General features: G+C 38.9%; 2 protein-coding genes across 3 annotated transcripts in view; one reads left to right on the plus strand and one right to left on the minus strand.

Annotated features, from left to right (window-relative positions):
• Window positions 1–216: 216 nt before the first annotated feature.
• nuak2 (NUAK family, SNF1-like kinase, 2) lies at window positions 217–11,328 on the minus strand. The gene is made up of 6 exons (XM_030133359.1): window positions 11,079–11,328; window positions 6,403–6,523; window positions 5,419–5,570; window positions 4,245–4,310; window positions 3,665–3,917; window positions 217–3,190 (listed from the first exon to the last, which is right to left on the minus strand). Exons 1-6 carry the CDS (start codon window positions 11,295–11,297, stop codon window positions 2,139–2,141), a joined length of 1,863 nt encoding a protein of 620 aa, XP_029989219.1. The 5' UTR covers window positions 11,298–11,328; the 3' UTR covers window positions 217–2,138.
• A 140-nt stretch (window positions 11,329–11,468) lies between these two features.
• Window positions 11,469–23,975, plus strand: part of dstyk (dual serine/threonine and tyrosine protein kinase) — a 30,067-nt gene continuing 17,560 nt past the window's right edge. Inside the window, exons 1-3 of one of the 2 annotated variants that reach the window (XM_030133343.1) lie at window positions 11,469–11,602; window positions 16,950–18,063; window positions 19,898–20,307. In XM_030133343.1, coding sequence (XP_029989203.1) covers window positions 17,871–18,063; window positions 19,898–20,307 — 603 coding nt within the window. In that variant the 5' untranslated portion in view covers window positions 11,469–11,602; window positions 16,950–17,870. Of the gene's footprint in view, window positions 11,603–16,895; window positions 18,064–19,897; window positions 20,308–23,975 lie in introns of those variants that run through there. The other variant, XM_030133344.1, reaches the window with a different exon arrangement.

Consider the following 23,975-nt stretch of genomic DNA (forward strand, 5'->3'; position numbering starts at 1 on the left):
GGAATCTTTACTGTGATTAAAATGCACATTCTAAACATTGTATTCAGAAATGTCAATGAACTTGTACTATTATAATGTTGGCTTTACATAAACAGTTAAATAGTATGTGTTTGTGTTAGGATTCCATACTATTAAAATCAATTATATTTATTTACTTTAAAAGGTCTGTATATAGGCCATCAATTACACAACTTGCCAGCACTTGTTTGTCTGTTCATTTTTATTTTTTTTAATGATTTACTCATTCCATCACAACAGCATGGCAGATAATACAGTCATAAAAAGCCAGTAACTTTGGCAAACAGGATTTTTTTGATGCCAACAAAGGGGAAAAAATGCCCACAAGCCTGCTACATCTGGGACTAGCAAAAACAAACACAATGACATGAAATGCATCCAGTTTAGACCTATTTTCCCAAAGCAGACAACTTTTTCCAGTGTCACACTTAATAAATGATAAGACATGATGTGAATAGCTCAGTCCTTACCATTAACCATATCCAGTTAAACACCGATTCCTGATTTATATGCCAAAAGTAACCCTAGTTTATATTCTTTATATTCCAGTTTCTGAGCAACATTGTTTGGCAGTGTGAAAGCATTATGCAATGTCTGTTACAAGAACCCAATACTCAAACAGGAACAAATGGTTTGGTTATCAGGTTTCGATTATCTAATAAAATGGTATTTCAGGCACTTGCACGTTATAATGTCAATCCAATTAAGTAACTCCAGTGTGCAACATAAAAGTTCACACTTAAAAAAAAAAAACATAGAGGTGTCTGATCACCAGATGGTATTTCATGAGGCAGGATTAACATATCAGCCAGATATGGAAAATATAATAAAATATCTCATACTTGTGTAAAAATGCACGACTTAATGAAATTTATTAAATGTGTACATGCAGTTCAGTCTTTTATTGGAAACCTAACATTTAAGTGTTAAAGATCCAGCTGAGCTTTTTTTCTTCCCATATGTGACTAATCTGCTAGTCCGTCCTTGGTACTCAATACCCCAGGCCTCTAAATATATTAAACTAAATACAAGATGAAATACGCCCGAGCATCAATATTTAACTGAAAGGTTACACAAGTTGAGTGTCACATTAAACCTTGATGAAGCTCATAACACGTGTCCTTCGAATGGACGTAATGAGCTCCACCTCCCTGTGAAAAACACAGTCCGTGGCCTCCTGTGCATCAGGTTTGGGAGCTAAAGCAGGTTGTACATGTTGTGCAGGTTGCTCTTGTCAAGTCATTGTGCCATGATTATCATTCAAGTAATTATCCAAACTTCAAACAAGTAATTTCAGGGTAAACAACATTGAAAAGTGCTCTGAGAGCTTAAGTCCCTGTTACAAAAAAAAAAAAAAAAAAACACCTTTAAATTAAGATAAAATGTTCAATAACATTAGCAAATTTGCTCTTTGGTTTGCATGAAATGTCGATTCCCTACATCCTAAAACAGTAAAAGCCACAGTATAAGCAAAATATGAAAAAAGCCTCAAATTTCACTTGTATCTTTTCGGTCTAATTCTATATTATTTTATTGTCAAAGATGATCAGCTATAAAGAAGCTAGAATCCAATAGAGATATTAAGTCATAAAACACCTATTCAACTGTCCTGACACTATATATGACTGACTGGATTATAGAAATATGTTGCAGTTCTAGTAAAAGCTCAAGCGTGACTGCAAATTTGACTGCTGTTGAAGTACTTGGTTCTGCAAACTCTGATCATTGTTTTGGGTTCCAGTGTCAAATTTTGCACTAATTACACGTTTGATAATTAGCACTCAAGTTGATATTGGAGCTCTTTGTTCACCAACAGGTCTCTTTTGAGACACCTTCAAATGGACATCATCTCTTCTAGATGGCTGTTAATCAGGTTCATAAAACACTGTGCCACACTTGTCATTAGTCAATGACCATCTGATGTACAATCTGATGTTTCACAAGAAGTTGTGCCACTTTTTGGTTCTGTGCAATTCCTTAAATTAAGCACAATATTTACCACAACAGTGTGCTGCTAATTACATAAAAAGAACTTGGCTTTGGCTATGTTGTCTTTAGCTCAGTAGTTTACAGTCACAATAAAAAGTCTTAATTCAGCGTCCTTGACTAAATCCTGATCTTTAGCTGGGTACAGTGCTTCGTAAAACCATGGCCTGTTTGTAAGCTTCTGTTACATTATCACAGTCCGTGATTGAAAAGGCACTGTCAGCCACTCCAGACTCATAGCAGTTCCATGGCCTCAGACGGCCATCACTGAGTATGCCGTCTTCCTGGATGTCTAGCAGATTGTCAGCAGAGACACATCCTCTCATGGTAGCCTTGGCTGGTTTGTCCAGCGGTGTTGGTGGTCCAACACGGTCTGGTAGATCCAGCTGATCAAAGGACTCTGAAGACAAAATGCTGTCCTCGCTGATGGCCCCACTTGGTCTCAGCCTGGTGCCTCCATGAGGTAAAGAAGCTGCCAGCTGGTCTAGAGAGCCAAACTCCTGCAGTCCCCCAGAGGAGAACTTCCCATTGCGCTTCAAGATGCCCTTCCTGTAGGGTGGGGCTGAAGGGCACTCTTTAGTTTGGGGTACCCAGCCACAATCACTGTTCTCCGGAGATGACGAGTAGTAGCCTGACTCCTGCTCTGTGGACTTCTTCTTCAGGATACCTTTGCGAGGCAGTGATCCAGCTGAAGGGGCGTTGTCTGGTGCAGACAAACCCAAAATGTTCTGTGGTTCTACTGAAACTACAACAGGAGTTTCACTTATCGCCTTCTGTTTGACACTGTTTCGCCTCTTTAGGATACCCTTAAAGGGGCGACTGTCTGTGCTTCCTTCATGAATGGTCTGAGAGACATTGTTTTCCTTTCGTGACCTTCTCAGAGAGCGTTGCCGGACTACTTCTCCTCCACCACCCTGGGAGCGAAGCAGGCAGCGGACCTTTGAGCCGTTCTCCAGTAAAGGTCGCGATGTGCGACGCAGCCAGCTAGCAACACTGGCCAGGCCTGCAGGGTGTGGTGTGGATGGAGAGGCGGGTGAAGGCGTCTGCTCCACTGGACTGGTCTTCATCTCGGCCAGTAACGGCTGCTGGTAGCCCCAGTTGAGCCACCAGTGTCCTGCAATCTCCTCTATTGTAGCTCTGCGCTCTGGATTTACCATTAACATCCACCGAATCAGCCCACATGCATCTGAGAATTAAAAAAAAAAAAAACAGTCAGTTCAGTTTGTTCACAAAACAATTAACGTGCAAGTGGAATATTAAAGATAGAGATTGGATGAGTGAAATGGGAGGACTCCCTGATAAGCTATGTGGAGCTTGAGAATAAGATCCAAGACACAAGGTAGATAATACTCTTAAAAAAAAAAAAACACTCTACATTACTTAATGGACTGAAGACATGTTCTGTAAGGGTAAACACTGGTTCAAACAGTTGAGAATAAAATAGACACATGATAAATTAAAATCACTGTACATTTTATACGGATTTTAAAGTTGAATAAGTTCCCCACCAATTATGATGTTCAACCATTACCATATTTCAATATTGTTTGCTACATATTGGACATTTTTAAACATTTAAGACATAAAATTAACTAAAAACAAAACTGTAAAGAAACAAACTATAAAGATAATGAAGTTCTAATCTGAGATTCACACTCACCAGATGGATTGGTGGGTTTTCGATAGTTTCCAGTACTAATCTGCTGGACCAGTGTTTTATGGTTGTTGCCATCAAATGGCATAGTGCCATGAACCATGGTGTATAAGAGCACACCAAGAGACCAGGTGTCCACCTCTGGTCCACGGTACGGCCGCCCATTCACGATCTCTGGGGAAGCGTACAGTGGGCTGCCGCAGAAGGTTTGAAGATACTCATCACCGTGGTAGAGGTTTGACAGGCCAAAGTCTGCGATCTGCAAGAGGAAAAAAAGAGGTGGATGTTACATCATTTGATCACTCACAAATAAACCAAGTTCCTCAAAGTTTCCCATGTGTGTCATCACAACCTCTCATCAACTACTCATAGAAAACACTGATTTCACATTTTAAATAGTTTACAGTGAATCACCTCTCTGTTGTTCATGATCATGTTACAATAAATCAGCGTCATTTATACTCTTACAGAATAAATGAAATGTAAAAAAATACTGCCTACAAGATAGTTTAATGATCACGAACCCTGTGCCAAAGTGTTTAAAAGCTCACTCGTTTCTGTGCGGGGGGTGTTTTCTTACACCTACCTTAACATTACCACTGCCATCTAGTAAAATATTTTCCAGTTTCAGGTCCCGGTGCACTATTCCATTCTAAAAAAAAAAAAAAAGAAAGTCATCATTATTTTGCATAATAATACGTTATGAAGATCATATCTCCACCCGGGCCATTACTGGAAGATGTCTATATTACATAAAAGGATTAGTTTTTACTGGGTCAGACGCACATTCTTTTCAAAGTGAAGATTTTTTTTTTTTTTCCTGGTATGTGAGCTATGCTTCATTGTCCTCCACTCTGCAGGGGGGAATGCCTTTAACTTGGCCTCAGTTTAGATTTGGTTTGGCTTAAAAAATGCAGGTCAGCTGCTTCTTACGCAGGCACACTTGTTGTAGCAACGGACTCATCCTTTGTGGGGTGTTATGTAGCATTCATTTATTGTTGAGATGCACTCATGAAGAAAACAATTGTGTGCGTCATAAAGTGATAACAGTACGGGGTTGAGATGCCCTATTCCTGGCTGATTTAAATGTGGGAACTTAATGTGTGACAAGATATCAGTGCTCTGCATAAATAAAGGCAGATGGCTGGCATAGAATAACAGGGCAGTTCACCCTATAAATATTGTCAGCAAACATGCATGAACTTTGTGCAACTCGCTGCACAACAACTCTAAAATATTGTTTCGATCAAATGTTCATAATTACACAGTCCTGTACTAAGACATAATGTGTGTGCGTGTGTTGGTAGAGCCCTTCTGTTCCATCACACCCTCATTAGAGTGTGAGACCATGCGTGTGTGTGTGTATGTGTATGTGTGTACTGGAGCTCCTGGCCTTTAGCCCTGACACTAACTCTCCACAGACCAACCGCTCATTTTGCCCTGCATCGTTCTCACAGCCTCCCTGTTCAGTGACAGGCTGACAGTGAATAATGCCCATTATGTAACTTTGGGGGTGCTAGCGCCCTGGAAAAAAAAAACAATGAGCTCGAGCAGCCGGTCTGAGTGGAGCTCTGCGTCATTAAGTCTGACGGGTGAGGACAGACAGGGCTGCATTTTCATAGTGTGCACATACATAAAGACATAGCTCCACTGTAGCTTTTATGCAACACATCATTATTAGGTAATGTACACTTGACTCTTTTTTCACATGGCTTTTATATGGTGGGTAATAAAGATAAGGCAGGAGAAAACAGCCGTACCTGATGGCAGTAGTGCACAGCTGACACTATCTGTCTGAAGAAGTGTCTGGCCTCCCGTTCAGAGATGTTCCGCTTGTCACAGATGTAATCGTACAGGTCTCCTCTGCTTGCATACTCCATCACGATCACAATTTTGTCCTTGTTTTCAAATACTGCAACACCAAACAAACCACAGAAACCCACTTATTGAAGGTTATAAATAGCCCTACAGTTATTTTGATAATTAGGAATTAGCTTTTATAGGACTGTGGGCTAATACTAAAGCTAATAAAAACAGTTTCCAAAACAATGAAACTACATAAAGAACAAACTAAAATGACAGATTGGCAGATAAAAAAGATAATTTTTAAAAATCAGAGAAGCATTTGCTTTCCCAAACTATTGTTAACGGTTCATGGAAGAAAAAACTGGCTTTGCACAATACTGAACTTTTACAGAATAATAGCTTTCAAGGTTTACCACATAACACCTGAAAACCTCAAACTAACATTAAAACTATGCTAAAACCAGCAAATTTGGAAAATAAAAAAGTAAAAGTAAAAGAATAAACTTCAAGACTAAATAAGAGTTTGTGAAAAGGTCAAAACTATAAGTCTGGCACCTATACAGCAACAGACTTCAGTTATATAAACTTTCTTTATAGACTAGTTCTCACTAATTTGCACAAATAAAATTAAATCTAACAATCGAGCACTGAGGAGGAGAGCGCTAAACGATGACCATCTCATCAGGCATGAGGGGCAGCAGAAGACACGAGGCTCTGCACAATAGCCTACAGCGCTGATGGGGTATCAGTGCTTATGTAACCTTGCAACTGTCCCTGGCACAAAGACTTGCGTGACCCAACTCTAAATCTAAACAGAGACTGATTGAAAGTCATCTTTTTTCCCCCTTCAGGCATACAGATTACAAAAGTCACTTAAGTTAAGCAATGGAACACAGGCTGAATACGAAAAAAGATGATATTTGTGCAGACGTTCATACCTTCATAAATGGTGATGATGTGCGGATGACAGAGTGAGGACATGATCTCAATTTCCCTGCGGATGTGAATCAGATCCTGCTCATCCTTTATCTTCTCCTTTCTGATGGACTTTATGGCAACCTTAAAAGGAGAAGTAATTTTAGACTTTTAGAACAAAAGAGCAATGCATTCCAGCTGTAATGATTCACTGATGAATAAACTCTACACAATAGATTGTGGGATTTATTTATGGCTAAAGGCCCTTTTTGCTGTTTTTTTTTAGCCCCACCTCCACCATAATTTCGCTGTTGTCTTTTTATGTAGCCTCTTATTATTCACACACTTTATGATACTGCAGCTGGCTGTGACTAAAGAAAGGAAAATCTATACACCCAAATAGACTTTCACCTTCATTTCATTGATAACAGCAAAGTTATACCACATAGCAAAACTGAAGGACTTTGAGATGAGCCAGAAATTTCTTGAGATGGTTTACAAGAATCTGGTATGGACACTTAGATGTTAACAAATTGTTCAGAGTTGTACTACAATTAAAATAATGGGAAAACTACAGATGCAGCTCAGTAACAAGTACCTGCTGAGTATAAAAAAAGCTCCTGACATAAGTGATGCATCTTGTCCAATGAGCTCGAGAAAGTGTTTCAGATTACAGAAATTCACAAAAAATATTTATCTGGAAATCGTTTGTTCTAAGTACAGTTATAGTGTTAAATTGATGAACTGAATTAACTGCTTGTAATTGAACCCAAGGTTTCTTTTTTCTTTATAATGATTTTTGTGTAAATTATGTTTGTCTGTTAAGTTGATCCTGTTTGTTTCTGTGGAACCAAAGATAATTTTCCACTTTGTACATGATAAAGTTCAACCTCACCTAATCTAACCTGATCTAGTTACTGTAGACCTAACAGATACACCTACACAAATTGGAAGACACTACAAAAAGATATCAAACTCACTTTATTTTTACCCTGAACTTCTTTCCTTGAGTTTTGATGACTGCCATCATTGGATTTTATTACTTTGGAAAATTACATTTTCATTATTTCATCACTATTATGTATTTCACTGCGTTGTGTGTTTTAAATACTCAAAACAAGAAAAGACTGGATTGAATAAAATGAATGAAAAAATGATACTAGAAATGAGCATTATTGGGCTTTAGGCTGCTGACTGGTCACCTTCAGCTCTAAGAAATTACCTGGATTTGTAATTTTCCATTACATTGTTTAAGTTCTGAAAGAGGTTTCTGGATCAACTGTTTGTATTTAATTATTTTCTATCTAAGGCTTGTCCTCTGCTGTGCATAACAAAGGCCAATGAATTGAAAATTCTGTTGTGTTGTATCCAAGAACGCGGAGTATTGTCAACTGTAATGAAATCCACTGTCTCTTGTTATGTTTATCAGCCTACGGGATCCAAAGCTCTTTAAATCTGAATGTAACCTGTTGATGTCAGTATTCCAACACCTCTCACATCCAGAAAAATGTGTCTGCATTCAGGTCTTTAGGTTGGATTTGTCTATTTGAGGCTCAGATGCCTGGGATTCCTCTGTGCGCTGAGTGCGTCACCAGTCCCCCAGAAGGTTAAGAGGTGTCGTAGGGCACCAGATGCCACTGGAGGTGGGGTGTCCTTGTTTCCTCTTGTTCCAGGCCCTCAAGGCTACAGACGCGAGGATTGACTGAAGCAGCGACTTGTCATACAGTTATCAGTTTAACCGTCTCCCGTCATGAGTCACCGTCTGGCCCGGACGCTGCCGTCATAACCAACTTCACACCACACAGACCTTTTTCCTGATTCTGGGAACTGAGGTTTCCTGCGTTTGTTTGCATTTCTGTCAGACAGGCTGACCTCCCACTCATGATGAGTTCACACCCCTGTGAGGTTATCTGTCTGTGTGCGGTCTTTGTTGCAGTCGGTCTGTTCCACGCAATACGCACTTTAAGGTTGAAATCTCTGATATTTGACACAAGCGTACTGTGTAAATACTAAATACTGCATTTTTTATGCATCAAATCTGAAAAGTTCACTATCGATTGGTTAAGTGCTTAATTGGAGCGTCTGCTTGGATAAGTGCATTTGGCTGAATAAACCCCCTTTAACATCCCCCCACTTAAATGGATTATGTAATCAAACATATGTGGTAGAAGACAATGACAACAGCTGTAGTCAGAGTGCACAGTGCACGCAAGATGAAGCCATCCTTTGTGTTGTGTCACCGTGTCAAATTACATACCTTTGTCCATCTTGTTGACAGATCTACTTTAAGTCCACAAAAAAAAAAAAGACGTCTCTGTTGTAACTATGCATTCTAACTGTTCTGTAAGCTCAATGTTCACTTTGAATTTAAGACATACATTTTTTTACAACCAGTATTTCTGAGAATGGAACATGAGGCATGCAGATGAAGTAGCTGCCAGAAGGGATAAAACTCAGACTCCAAGTCATTTCCAATAAAAACACAATGCATGTCAGGCCATGCACGGGATGGGTGTGTCCACAGGGCTGAATATTCACCTCTACCTGTTTACTGCAGGTACCTTAAGGGGAATTCCTAACACTAACTTCCTCGACTTCACTGCACTCTCACTCATAACAAACGTGACATTTTAACAAATATCAATGGCCAGTAGCATGACCTGAGAGCAGACAGAACTGCTGACAAGAGTTCACTTCTGGGCCAAGTATCTGTTGTTGAAAGTACTGGAATTATGACCTACTGGTAGTAGGGCATCTGCATATTTGGTGTATTGTTTCATCTGGATTACTTTATAACCTCTGTTTATGATATGATGCTTCAAATATAAGGCTACGGGAAAAAAAACTTAATCCAGAAGATGCAATTGATACTTAAATCCATTAGCCTATATGTATAATACACATGTAAAATGTAAATATTTGGTAAGGTCTTTTAGGTTTAATAATGTAAAAGGTGCTATATATCACTAACAGTATTGGCTTTACATACATTGAATGAATTAATTAGAGACAAAGACAGAAATGATGTTTTATGACATATCAGCATCAGCCAAATTCATCTAGAGTTTGATGTTAGGTGAATTATACATTTGGATTTTTACTTTGACTAAATTCAGTTAAACAGTTTCTAACCACATTGCTTAGTCTCTGACTTTACTGTCTTTCATGGATAGGGAAGGCGATATCAGCGATTGACTTTCTCCCACTTCAGTCTGGCATTATCATTGCAGCCTTCACACAACTTCTAGAAATAATCCCAAACTGTCTTTTTCTTTTTTTTTCTTTTTTACTGTCTGTCAGATTTAGGCTGGAGTTAAAATCTTTCAAGCAAATTCCTTATCATTTGTTTGCCAGCTCCTCTTTGTCTCCTTTAAGTCTTATCTCAGTCTAGCCTGCTTTAAATAACTCCCATTTCCCCTTAGGTCATGGGGAACTGGAATGCACCTGAAAGGCTACTTGCAATTTCCCCTTTCTTCCTTTATCACCAGGAACTCGGAAAGTTACCCAACTTTCCTGCTGGAACAAATTCACTCAACATTTTCAATGAAAACGCCTTTCCTTAATTCATTAGAACTCATTCAGCAATACTTTGATGAACAAACCATGAGGTGTTGATGAGATAATGGTTCCAACTTGCATGTATTCATTTTGATCTGAGAATTATTGTTTAATGGTCATCAGTGTCAAACTCATTTTAGTTCAGGGGACATATACAGCCCAATGGGATCTCAAGTGGGTCAGACCAGTAAAATAATAGCATAATAGCTAATCTATTAATCATCTGAATCTGAATACTTTATTAATCCCAGGGGAAACTTGTGTTACATTTGCACCATGCAAGTATAAAAAAGTAGCAGTAAAGAAATTATCAATATTTATTAAAAAAAAATTAAAAAAAAGACAACTCCAAATTCCAACCTCCATCATTTAAACAATACTATGCCTGTTACTAGATACTGTGTGCCTTTGTAGCTCCATTGGGATCTGTAATGCACATTAGAAGTTGAGATGTAATATTGTTAAAATTGCTCTTATTTTTCTGAAGAAATTTGAGGTTGTTTGGGTTATCCACATTTTTGTGAAAGAATAGTTTTTAAACTGTAAACATACTCCTAATTTAATTTTACTTTTTGCACTAAAACAGAAAAATGTAGAGTTCTCATCATTTATAAGTTATCATGTTATCATTTTACCGGTCTGACCCACTTGAGATCAAATTGGGCTGTATGTGACCTCTGGACTAAAGAACTAGAGAATTAAAACAGTGGATGGGAGACACTGGGTTAGTGTAAAATGACACACTTTTTAATTTTTTTATTAACACTTTCTAAATTATGAGTATGTATAAAAACATCCAGAATATGAAAAAATAACAGAACCCCCTCTAGAACAAACTATACTTGCTTTGTAACACACCTCAGCACCAGGCATACATTGTCTTTTGGTCATTTTACATGGAAAGAAATGGGTAATACAGGTTTTAACACAGACAACTGAAACCAAAGCCTTGTGTTGGTTTTTCTACTGATGACAAACCTGTGTGCAGACTGTCTTCTATAAATAGTACAGTCTCTAAACAACAGGTGGCCACTGGGACAGTAGAACAAACAGACCTTAATACTGACTGCAGATGTGGCTGTACTGATAAAGGCATTACAGCTGGTCCAAATAATAGAAGTAAAGTCCAACACAGTCTTACCAGTCTGCCGGACCTCTCCTTGGCTTTCTTCACTTTGCCGTAGGTGCCTTTTCCGAGTGTCTCCAGAAACTCGTACCTGTGTTTGAGGTTGTGTTTGTGGTGATGTCTCTTCACCGCCTGCTTCTTCCCGGGGGCCTGGGACGCGGTTTTCCCGGCACCAGGAGCGTTTTCATCGGGTGAAATTCCCCCGACGTGGCGGCTAATATTCAAGCCATCCATGTCGACAAAAGTCTGTGTTTTTCTTCTTTTCTTCGCTTATTTTCGGACGCAGGTGTCGACGTTAAACCGCATTCCTTCGCGCGAGCCCTGCTGGTTTGCGTCCTAAAAGTGTCCCAACTCCGACTTAAAGAGCAGATTTCTACTGATAAATGTTGGAGACGAACGGGTAAACGTCTAACTGAACTCCACGGTGTGTGTTTGTGCTTCTTCTTTGTGCTGGGACCCACTGGCACTAGCTGCAGGTTTACAACATGCTGAGCAGCGGAGTGGAGCGGACACGTCAAATAGTGCAGGAGGCGGGCCAGGTACGAAGGAGCGCTTGGTTATAAACACCTGGAGGGACCGTGATTGCAGATAATAGTTTATTGTATTGTTTGTGTGTGTGTGTGTGTGTGTGTGTGTGTGTGTGTGTGTGTGTGTGTGTGTGTGTGTGTGTGTTTTGTTCCCATTGTTTTATTAATGTTTACCACCATAAGACCTCTGTATTTCCAATACGCAAAGTAAAACAAAGTAGTCTATATGGTTTAATGGCGCTTCTTGGTTTGAAGTACAATCTGTTGTACACTCTGGTACACTAGCCATAAAATAAATATAAACATCCTACTTACACAATTTAAAGATGAACTCAAAGTAGAAATGTGTAAAAACAAACAAACAAAAACAACAAATAAATAAAAATACACAATGTAGACGTCGCCGTTGTTAATATCGGGTTGCGCGGAGATATAAACTGAGCGCACCATATAAACCACAGGTGTCAAACATGCGGCCCGGGGGCAAATCCGGCCCACCAAACGGTCCAATCTGGCCCGTAGGATGAATTTGTGAAATGCAAAAATTACACTGAAGATACTAATCAGTAGTGTAAAAATCATGTTATTTCAGGTTCCGCACATACACATATAAACTGATTAGATATCAACTGGGTCAGACCAGAAAAACACTGTCATAATAACCTATAATTAATGACAACTGCAGATTTTATCTTTGTTTTAGTGTAAAAAAGAAAAATTACATGAAAATGTTTACATTAACAAACTATCCTTTAACAAAAAATGCAAATAACCTGAAGAAATACGACCGACGTAAAATGTCTTCAGAAAAGTAAATGCAGTTTCATCAATTTTATACCTGTTACTAAATGTTTTGTGTATTTGTAATTATAATGTAAGTTGTAACGCACTTGCATAAATGATAAACTGAGGCAGAATATTGTTAAAACTGCACTTGTTTTTCTTAAGACATTTCAAGTTGTTCACATTATTCAGATTTTTAAGGAAAAGATGTAGATATAAACATTATCATAATGTAATTTTACTTTTTTCACTGGTATTATTTTACTGGTCCAGCCCACTTGAGATCATATTGGGGTGAATATGGCCCCTGAACTAAAATGAGTTTGACACCCCTGATATAAACTGTTGAGCAAATCCAGCTCCTCACATATTTATCAGGTAAAGCAGGGGTATCAAAACACTAGGCCCGAGGGGCTAAAACTGGCTGCCAAAGGCTCCAATCTGGCCCGTAGGAAAAATGTATGAAAATCTGAAATTACACTGAAGATATTAACAGTCGAAGGTGTCCGACTCATTTTAGTTCAGAGGCCACATACTGCCCAATTTGATCTCAAGTGAGTCAGACCAATTAAACAATAGTATAATAACCTGCAAATAATTACAATTCCAAACTTTTCTCTTTGTTTTACTGTATAAAAGTACAAATACATGAAAATGTTTACATTTGCAAAACTGTCCTTTCACAAAAAAGAAGAATAACCTGAACAACCACGCACAACCTGAAATGTCTTCAGAAAAATAAGCAAAATTTTAACAATACTCCACTGTGATCTGTAAGATTTAATGCACATGTGCAAATGATAAGCCAACTCAGAATTAAAAACAAACAAACAAACAAATAAACAAACAAAAACACTTAAAATGTCTAATTACTGAACCCGTCCTTCTTTTTCCCACATGTATCTACTTTTAGTTGAGACAGGAAACTGGAAAAGTACACAGACCCTTTTATTTTATGTATTAAAGTCCTATTTCTGCCTCCTCACAATCATAGTCAGCTTCACGGAGCAGTAACATGTTTGGAATTCAATTGGGAGAAAAAGCACACAATGTGCAAGAGACAGTTGAATAGAGTGAATACAGCAAGAGGCCAATGGAGACCAGCATGGAGTTATAACACTGTGGGTTGAGTAATTTTGGAAAGAAATGTGGTATTCGGTAATATGTGGCCAAAATACAAACTGTTCATTGTGATTTAACATCTAGTACGTAATCAAAGTGTGAAAAATGTACTAATAATTAAGTTAGACACTCTTAAAACCCACTGCCAACTGGTTGCTACTACTTGACAATAATAAGACATTAGTATTATGAGTAGTTCTTTATTTAATTTGACACACATTAATTAATCCATATTACTAATTAGTGAATGAATGAACTGGTGAACTAGTTATTTTCCCCCATAAGGTTCTTTTTGTACTCAGTTAAGAGAGTTGGGAAGGTAATGCAGTGGACCAATCCTTTACAAAAAAATCATGCTCCCTCCTCCTTATCCTCTTCCTGTCCTGTTTGGCTCTTTGACTGAGTGCTGTGACCTGTATGAGAGACTGTACAGAACTGAGAGAACAAGTACACAATGTGCAACAGTTGGTTTAGTGGTGTAATGACAGCTCAGAGCCACAAGAGACCAGTATGCAGTCATAATGTTTGAAGGTTGAGTAATTTTGGAGAGAAACATGAATAATAGATTCCCTGATACATGTTTACTACTACATATTATGCATATTTTAGTTTGATATGTAGCCCTAATATGTGTTCTGAGGCAACATCTAGTACAAGTACAAATACGTACAAAAAACGCACTAAAAATTAGATTTGGCACACACACTGAATCAGGACACTCAGATTAATCTAGTTGCCAAGTGGCTGCTTTCTCACCATTTGAGCTGTAATTGACCTCTTAACCAATTGGAAACTGTCTTTGAAGTATTTTGTTTTTTCAGTTCAGTTTTCTGAGTGGCGTGCCAGCCTTTCTTCACTCGTGCAGAAGGAGAACATCATACACAAACCAAACAATAAAAGTGCACTTGCAGCCAAGAATAACAGAAAGAGAGAAGAATGTAACCTAGATAACACAAAATACTAGTCTGTCTGTTTGTACAGATGATGCATTTCTCTGGATAATAATGCAAAATGTATCCAGATGTGTCATATTCTTCTTCTTCTTCAAATACATATTGACAAGTCACTACACAATGAAAAACAAGTCAATTTCCAGCTGTTTCAAAAGTGTTTATGCAGTTCCATGTGTTTACCTGAAGAGGGGGCTCATTATCAGTGTGTAGTGCAGGCAGTACATATACAACTTTCTTTCTTTTGGCCCTAAGTTTAATAATCAATATGAGCAATTGCAGTTATTGTGGCAAACTGCTGGCATAAGAGTGGAAAAGAGTGGAAAGCAAGACATGCATCAATACACAGGAAATGGGAGATGTTTGATGAATATAGCTGATAAATAGAAGGAACAAAAACGGGGAAGTACAACATTTCCTCATGTACATGCCTTAAGTCTTCCTGGGTGCAAAGTTAGCCTTAATTAGTTTAAATAATCTTATATAGTATAGTATAGTATAGTATAGTATAGTATAGTATAGTATAGTATAGTATAGTATAGTATAGTATAGTATATAGTCACTCACATCCAGGGGAGCAGCAGGTGCTGGGACAGTGATGGCATAAAGAAGTTGATTCTTTTTTAAACAGGTTCAAATATTTATGTTGATAACAAAATATAATGTATGGATGGATTGAGAAAAAATAAAATCCTATTTTACATACATACATCACCTCATACACTTCACACATACATTTCATAGACTAAAGCTTTACAGTTTCAAAGATATTTATCTGTGTTTATGAATGTATTTCTAGTTTAGGCTGGTTTTATTACTAAAAACTTCAATATTGCACATGTTTACATTCCATTATTTATAGGAAGTGGTGGACTGTAAATGCTGAAGTATAAAGTTGGGGTACTTCTGCTTCTGTTTTCTTGCTTTAATATAGTTTTTATTCCACACTATTTTTGTCTGACATCGTTAGTTACTTTTCAGATAAACAATTTATCACTGTAGGAGCAATGATAGCAAAAAGCAAAGATAAATATCATCAAAAATGTTGATTTTAAATGTCTAGGATCAAAAACCTCTTAGATTATCTTGAAAATTCATTATCATAAAGCTGAAACCAGACCTCTTTGTCTGATCTTATGAAAACCTCACTTTTTAGAGGTGAAGATATTACACATTATGATATTCTAGAATATGATGCTTTGCTATGCAGTTGTGGCCAAAAGTTTTGGCAGTGTCATCGATTTTATTATTACAAGCTTTGCTGCTTCAGTTTTTTATTTATTCCAAAAATTTCCCATGCGTTTCTGAGGTGCATAGAAAAACAATTATAAGAATTTAATATGTTTTAAAGACTTATAGCCAATAAATCCCTTTTATGCAAAGAGTCAATTTCTGTTACTGCCAAAACTTTTGGCCACAACTGTAGGTTAAACTACACATCAGGATATAAAGTAGTTCAAATGAGCTACTCATAATGCAGCAGTAATATGAATCATACGCAAAGCAAAACGCTGTGTACACACAGCAAACAACATAACTATGTGAAATGCATGGTAAATGTCTTTGTTCTGTGAACAAATCCTCGAAGTGCAATTCATGTTCAATTTGCAATACTATCTACTATCTACTGTTAGTTTTGACATACTTTAAATTTGTCATGACTCCTGCATGTGTATATTTATATTTTTACATTATTATGTGTATTTTAGATTCCATGACAAGTAGACCCTTTACCGAACCCTTATTACATGTACATACATACATACATACATACATACAAATGTATATAGCGTACACACACATTTTTTACCTCCGCCAAGGAGGTTATGTTTTTGCCAGGGTTTGTTTGTTTGTTTGTTTGTCTGTCCGTTAGTGTGCAACATAACTCAAAAAGTTATGGACAGATTTGGATGAAATTTTCAGGGTTTGTTGGAAATGGGATAAGGAAGAAATGATTAAATTTTGGTGGTGATCGGGGGTGGGGGTGGGGGCAGACCACAAAATTTCATCAAAATCTGTCCATAACTTTTTGAGTTATGTTGCACACTAACGGACAGACAAACAGACAGACAGACAAACAAACAAACAAACAAACAAACCCTGGCAAAAACATAACCTCCTTGGCGTGGGGGGGCCCACGGGGGGGGCACTGATCAGCCTTGGCGGAGGTCTGCGCTCTCCGAGTGCTTTTCTAGTTTTAACATGGTGTGAGACATTTATTTCTTCTTTCTTTTTGTACCTATTGGTACCTATTGTAACTGTGAAAAGGCAAATAGTGACTTTGATTGTGCAACCTTTATTTTTAATGGAGTATTTTCACAATGTTGTATTAATATAGGATCTGAAGACTTCTTCCACCACTGCTCTCAGGGGTCAGCTCCACTCATTCTGTGCAGTGGCCTTTATTGAACCACAGTCCTACATTTCCCAGACTGCAGTTCGTGCTGTCCAACCCCGCCCTTTACTTTGCCTGACTTGGGTCTTGTCGACTCTCTGTTTTGCAGTGATTTGGTTGCCTGGTCTCAGTTATGTGAGTTGTTCGGACACACCTCGTCCTGCACCATCACTGACTGTCCTCTTCATCATCGTCACCGCCGGTAACGCTCATCTCCACTCGGCTGTGAGGCCGTACGTCCGTCGGTCGGGATCCTGTCCGCTGCGGGTTGGGAGATGTCCGCTGGCGTCTCCCGACCGGAGTCAGTTTAGGAAGCTCATTTCCTACGGAGGAAAACGTCAACGTTGTTTTCGTGCGAAGGCGGTTTTCACCTAGAGACAACTATCAAAACCACCCATCCTCCTTTCATCACGGAGATGTATGGCTGTGAAACTGTGCCCCGGATTTGATACATGAAGTTAGAGGCTGTTTGTTGTGCCAGGCCAAGGCGAGGACGGACTGGAGATGCCTTCAGGCTAACGGTGCTAACGTTAAATGGACCACAAGTAGGTCGCATATTGTTTAGCACATCTGCCGAGGCTAGGGACTTTATGTGCACTGCGCACTTTGCAGTCTGTGTTTACACTGAGCGATAGCTAACACAAGATGTTGAAATAGCGATAAGTTTGTTTGCCATTTGTGTCTTTACATTTAGTCACCAACACTAAACTTCTTTTACTAGCTAGAGGCACGGCGTTAAGCTAGCTAGCCGTGCTAATCAACGCCTCAACAAAAACAAATGCCAAACTCTCACTGTCCTTAGAGACTGTGCACTGATACGCCAATGTTAATAACACTTTTAGATGGACTCTTTAAAATCATCTGCCACAACCTAGCAGGTGGGTGTGCAAGTATGACTACTGATTAACGATCTAATAACGAAAAAATTGCGACAAGGCAGTTCTTTGTGACTGGCGTTTAATTTGCTGCAAGTTTGGAACAGTAAATCAACCTGTTTATGTACTAGACAGCAGCAGCTCACCTGTCAGCCATGGAAGGAAATACACAACAGAAAAGCACTCCTTTAGCTCGGGAACTAACCAAGATATTCAGCAGTTACAATAAGCACTCCGTACAGCTCAAGAAGAACCTGAAAGAGACAAATGCGTTCTTCAGGGAAATAAGACAAAACTACAGCAATGCCTGTGCATCAACCATCTCGGATTCAGCTTCTCTGGAGGCAGGTAGGTCTGAACCCTAGCAGCATCTGTGTATGCACCACTGGATCTTCATACTAAGTAGATTTAAAGCATACTGTAAATATGCTATAGCAATGTTATATGTCTGGTATAGTGCAGAGAGCCTGAATACTTAAATAACTGCTTACTCCTGTTAAGTGATTTATGTACCAGCACCTGCACTCAAATATGCTTTAATTAGGTTAAACTGAAGAGCTTAACCCCCCTCTCAAAGGCATGAGGGGGCTAAGTGCCCCAAATATGCTGAGATTTCACCAGTCACTAACAAAGAGCCTGGGTTTTTTTACACAGTTCTGTTTCCTTGCTTCCTTTGTGTGTTTGTTTGTGGTGCTTGGTTATGTAAACCTTGCTTCATAGTCTCAGAAGACCTTCAGTTATTAATAATCTTGCCAATTGTTTTTATGCTTATGCATTTCATTGGTCAAGATTGTTTCCTTAAATGTTTTTTTCACTGTCAGTTTGATCCTAGCATTTCATTAGTACCATGAGTCTTTTCAGCCATATAATTGTGATTAGCCTGTCTGAAACATTGATTAAACGCACAGGAGTGATAATGTGATGTGTCACATTAAAAGAGGCTTGCCTAACAGGGCTGTGATGTTCTGTCTGCAGAAATGCCCAGAGCAATTATCTTGAAATTTCAATGGACAATTTTAAGCCGCATATTATCCATTATCAACATAGACATTGAACCTTTAACCACATTTCCTGGACACAACCAAACTTAAATTAAGTTGTCTTATAAATATCCTGTTTACTCATACTTTCTGGACCAAACTGCATATCACATGATGCAATAACATTATTCTTAAATTGTTGTAAGCCACTAAAAATAATGCAGGGGCTTGGTATAGTGTATCTAGTAAAAGCAGGTCACACAGTCATATGTTCAGCGCCGATTGGCCTTGGTGTGAGTACGAGTAGAGGAATGCTGCATTAAGCCTCCACTAAAACCACCTTTATAGTAGGGAAAAGACGGTGGCATATAGAGTAAGCCAACTCTGCTCTCTGCTCTCCCTGTTATATAAGTGCGTTAGACCATGACTCAGCTTCACTGAGGATTATGTCTGGTACCCTCAGTAAACAGGGTGAATTGGTTCCTCTGTGTACTCACACCTGAGGGCTAAACTTAAGAAAGATGAGCACAAGGACAGACATGAGATGTAAATTGTTTTATTATTCCTCTTGCTGTGTGATTATCAAACAGTGGTCTCCTGTATAATGTGAAAGTAATGATACAAAGGATACTATGTCACTGATTACTCTGATTACTCTTTTACCTAATGCTTATGAATTGTAGGTGAACAATGTTTTTTCAGGTTGGTCTTATTGTGATATTTAGTGACAACTGGCAGTAAAGCTCCAGACTGCAACCAACTGAAAACCACTCCAACTTCTCTTACAGTGGTCACAAAAAAAAGATGTGGTGGACTTGGAACCCACGTTTTTTGTCTGTCCAAGGCTTTTTTGTGAAGCAGAAATTAGCTCTAGTCCACACTCATGCCTAATAAGAGACTTGAATGTACCTTAATGCTGAATACCACATACTAGAAAACAGAAAAAAGGAGCATAGGAAATCTGTTCTGTACCATAGAAACATGTTGATGCAACATTCTGTCAGGCCTTCTGTAGACATAAACAGCTCATAGTAAAGCAACAAAAACCCAGTGATTCCTACTTTTGCATTGTTATACACAAATGAAAACATATTTGACTCCATTTTTGCTAGTACACCCTCCTGAATATCTCCAAACCTAATACGAATCAAAATGTATTCCCTTCTGGATTTATTTCTTCTTTGGTTTCTTTTTTCGTGCAGGTCCGCTCAGCTGCATCGCTTTCCCCAGTCATGAGGAAGAGTTCCTATGCAACACAGTGGGTGCTGCCCCTTACATCCTGGTGCTGGGCCAGGACTGTGCGGCCCGCTACCAGCTGCTCAACTGTCTTCTGGGGGAGAGGCTTCTGCCGCTGGGCCCTGAGGCCGGAGAGGCTTGTGAAGGAGTCCAGGGCACAGTCTGCAAGAGGCGGAAGCTGTGTTTCAGCCACGGGAGGCAGACACGGCTCAGTCTGGCGCTGCCTGGTCAGTATGAGCTAGTGCATCAGCTGGCAGCTAACTGTGGCCGCTGGGACACGGTGCCCCGAGAGGACCTGGAGATCCACGAGGAATGTGAAGACCCAGCCCACAGGCTAGCTGAGCTGGAGATCACCCTGCATCACCCACTGCTTCAGGTAGGCTTTAAATCAGACAGTGGTTCACAGCGACAGTAACTGCATGTAGTCTTTCATTATTTTATTTTGTTATCTTGTGGTCTGACATGAAATCATGTGTTGGCTTTGCCATCATTACTTTGTTTCCTGTAACTTTCTTAGTGTCTGAGCATATTCATTAGACCGTGGAAATAGAAGTCGATAAACTATAGTTTTGGATGAATATGATGAATAAAGATACAACAAAGCAATGACATCTACCAAGATGAGAAAACATATATTTTGACATTGTTAGGCAAAAATTCTTTTAGGTATTTTGCGTAGGCTGGACTTCAGTTAGCAATATTTTCATTGGGAAAAAGCTATTACAGTGGTCCCTCATTTATCATGGGGGTTACATTCTAAAAATAACCTACAATAGGGAAATCCACGAAGTAGTCAGCTTTATTTTGTACAATTATTATATATGTTTTAAGGCTGTAAAACCCCTCACCACACACTTTATACACTTTTCTCAGACAGGCATTAACATTTTCTCACATTTCTCCCTTGTTTAAACATTCTCAAAGTTCAAACCTTTGTAGATTTAAAAAAATAAGTAGGGTATTATAGAATACAGCTGTGTAACTTCTACCTTCCTTCAGCATGTCCAGAAGTCCAACTTTTTGTGTGATAGTTAGCATCTTCCTCTGCCTTTTGGGTGCGAGCAGGTGGCTTTGTCAGTGCAGAATGTTTCGTCAACATTGTGGGTTTTGTTGGGGAGAAAACTTGCAAACATACAGCACTTCAGTCACACTGCTAGCGATCGAACATTTACATAAATTTGGCAAGCCGAACGCATTCTGTACTGTACAGGAGACACGGCACGGAGGAAATTGATTGACAATGGTCTACAGTCCCTTAGCCAATCAGGACGCAGAACACAATGCGTGGATTCTCCCTTAGCCAATCAGGATGCAGTGTGCGTTCATACACTGTAAAAAAAAAAGCATGCAGAATTACACAAAAAAAAATCTGCGAGACTGCGAAAGGTGAACCGCGTTATAGTGAGGACAACTGTACTTGCAACTCTTCATTATGAGCCCCTTTTTCACTGCAGGTGCTTTTCCAGCAACTTTTACTTTACCAGGAACTTTGAAAAACCTTGGCGCGTTTCTACCAAGCTGAGAGTATTTAGCGTGCTCCTACAAGCGCATTGCAATCATATGTCTGTCCACCTGAATATGTTAAAGAGCTTATTCAGCAAATATACTCAAAAGAGCCTGGACCTTGTCGAATGTATACCAAATACCCTCAAGAGAAGTTCAGCTGGAATTCTTTTACCTAGCTAAATAAGTTCCTGGTAGTAAAAGTTCCCGGGACAATGGGGGAAAGGGGCTATATTATACCTAAGGCAGTTTGATAGTAATCAAGACTTCTGCACCTCTTAGTTGTGTTCAACCTATGCTGATAAATATAGAGAGCTTCAGGGGGAGGGTATTTTCACATTTTTTTCCCCCTAATTTTTGCCAACTGTAGACTTAACCTAAATTGAGTAAAATTTGTCTCTGAGATTCATCTGCAGATTGAAGTTTGTCCAGGATTCAGGGAGTTCTTGGGTCTTTGTTTGCTTTGGTTGTTTAGTGTCCGACGAAACTGAGGGCAGTGTGGTTGGGTTCCATTTTGTTTGAACATGTCAGTGAACGTGTTCTTAAGAAATGACAGATAAACACAAAGACTCTTACCAAGATGACATGGTAAAACTGAGTCTTTTCATCCACGACTGAAGATTGTCCATGTCTAAGTCTGGCCTTGGCGTAATACACGACAATGAAAAAAATTAGTTACCTGCGAGGCTTGGTACTAATCTTGTGTTTATTTTGGGTGGTGGATTTTTTAGTTTGTAGTACTGCAAAAAAGGAAAGTGTTTTTCTTCATCTGTGTCTTCAGTTTGAACAGTCCTTTCTGTTCACATGTGGCTTAGCTCACAAACAGATTACTGAGTAGAGCTGATTATTGTTGTTCAGTGTTTCACCTGATTTGTGCAACTGTTTAGTAATACATTCTTTTCTAATAATTTTTCTTCTGTTCATGTTTGGGGCATGTCTTTAAGCACATGCACAGGCTACTCTTTAAGTTGTGTTGAAGGAGGAGTTATTGCTCACAGTGGTTCTCAGACAGTGTTCATGCTGGTATTCAGTCAGCGCAACCTGGAAATTACAATATCTTGTTGGAATGAATGGATTTAGCATGGTGCGAGGATTGTAGTCAGTTCTTATCATGTGTGACACGTGGAAATTAGTCCTTAATCCTTTAGACCAAGGGTCCTCAGAGAGCATCACACTGCCCCAGAAACTAGGCCCAGCTCTGCTTCAGGGCGGCCCACTTGCCCTGCCCCCTTACGTAATGCCACTGGTCTGGTGCGATTCACATGACTAGGTCATGTAAAAAAAATCCCAAACCCTTTGCTGTGATGAAGTTGCCATGGTTTTAGCTGGGTCCTGGGACACTAGTTGTTCAGGCTATGATGAAGTTTATTCTGTTTTCAGTTTGAAAGCGCAAATGTGTATTTTGTGGAGCCTGAACAAGACCTGGTTACTACTTTTCTGCTCACCACCAGTTAAACACTTAATACAATTAGTACACAATTACTAAATTAATTAAAGTTGAAACAAAATTTTATTACATTAGGATATTTTAAATCATATTTTGTTGAAAACCATAGTTTTCATAATCTCTCATGGTAAATTTAACCAAAAATGGCATACATTTTTTCTGGCTGCTTCAAATTAAGTGTTATCTCAACAAAACAGAAAATGTAGAGGTTTAGACAGTCACTTATAACTCTGTTAATTTTCATATGTGACTAAAGTCACAGTCAAATAGACACACAGAGTATTATTTTGGTCAAAAATCTTAAGTTGCTGAAAAACAAGTGTTGTGACAACTCACTTGTCACAACACTTAGAGAGGATTAGAGATTTTGGTGCTACGGCTATCATCAGAGAAATAATTGATTGCTGACACACTCGGTGAGGGATAGAGACAAAAGCACCAGTATGATTTAATATATTTAAAAATATTCTTTTCCTTAAGTCTGTTTCTTTGTTAATGAAAAAATTTGTTTGAGCGGCTTTGATCGATGCTTTCATACAATAGCAGTAGTTCTAATTTGAGTTGTCATGCACTAAACATAGCCTTGTCAGAAACTACAGCAGTGTCCCTCTGGGCTTTATGGTGTAGATGAATGAAAAAAAAAAAACATTAGCATGTTTAGGTCAGAGTAAATGAAGCCACAGAATCTCTCTGCTCTCTGTGAGATTCACACTCTACTGCCACAATCACAGCGCTCTGCTTTAGAGGCCTCCGAAGACAACCACCGCACTAATTAGCCTTATCCTGAGGTTTCCCATGCTTCAATGCAACCTCAACTTAAGAATGCAGTAACCCAGAGGACGCTAAAGGTGCTAACCTTTCGCCACATGTCTAAAATGCTTTTGTGGTACATATTCTGTTGTGTTTATTGCCTCTGCTCCATGAATTCACATCAGACTGTCTGTTTCTGCTTGTTACCAGACAGGTGTGATTTTAGCAGTGGCGCTTAAAATCGGCTATTAAAAGAAATGTCTAATTCGTTACACAGTCATTAGTGGTGACCTTGTATAAGTGTGTTAGACAGTAATAGTCCTAAAGGCAAATGGAAAAACAAA

This window comes from Sphaeramia orbicularis, chromosome 5 (genome assembly GCF_902148855.1).
Source record: "Sphaeramia orbicularis chromosome 5, fSphaOr1.1, whole genome shotgun sequence".
Classification (NCBI taxonomy): domain Eukaryota; kingdom Metazoa; phylum Chordata; class Actinopteri; order Kurtiformes; family Apogonidae; genus Sphaeramia; species Sphaeramia orbicularis.

Coding starts and splice junctions, on each gene's coding strand:
- nuak2 (XM_030133359.1), bottom strand. CDS start 11,297: ATGGATGGCTTGAATATTAGCCGCCACGTCGGGGGAATTTCACCCGAT. Junction 4,311..5,418: donor CTGTGCACTACTGCCATCAG/GTACGGCTGTTT, acceptor TTTTTTTTTTAG/AATGGAATAGTGCACCGGGA. Junction 3,918..4,244: donor ATGGCAGTGGTAATGTTAAG/GTAGGTGTAAGA, acceptor TTCCTCTTGCAG/ATCGCAGACTTTGGCCTGTC.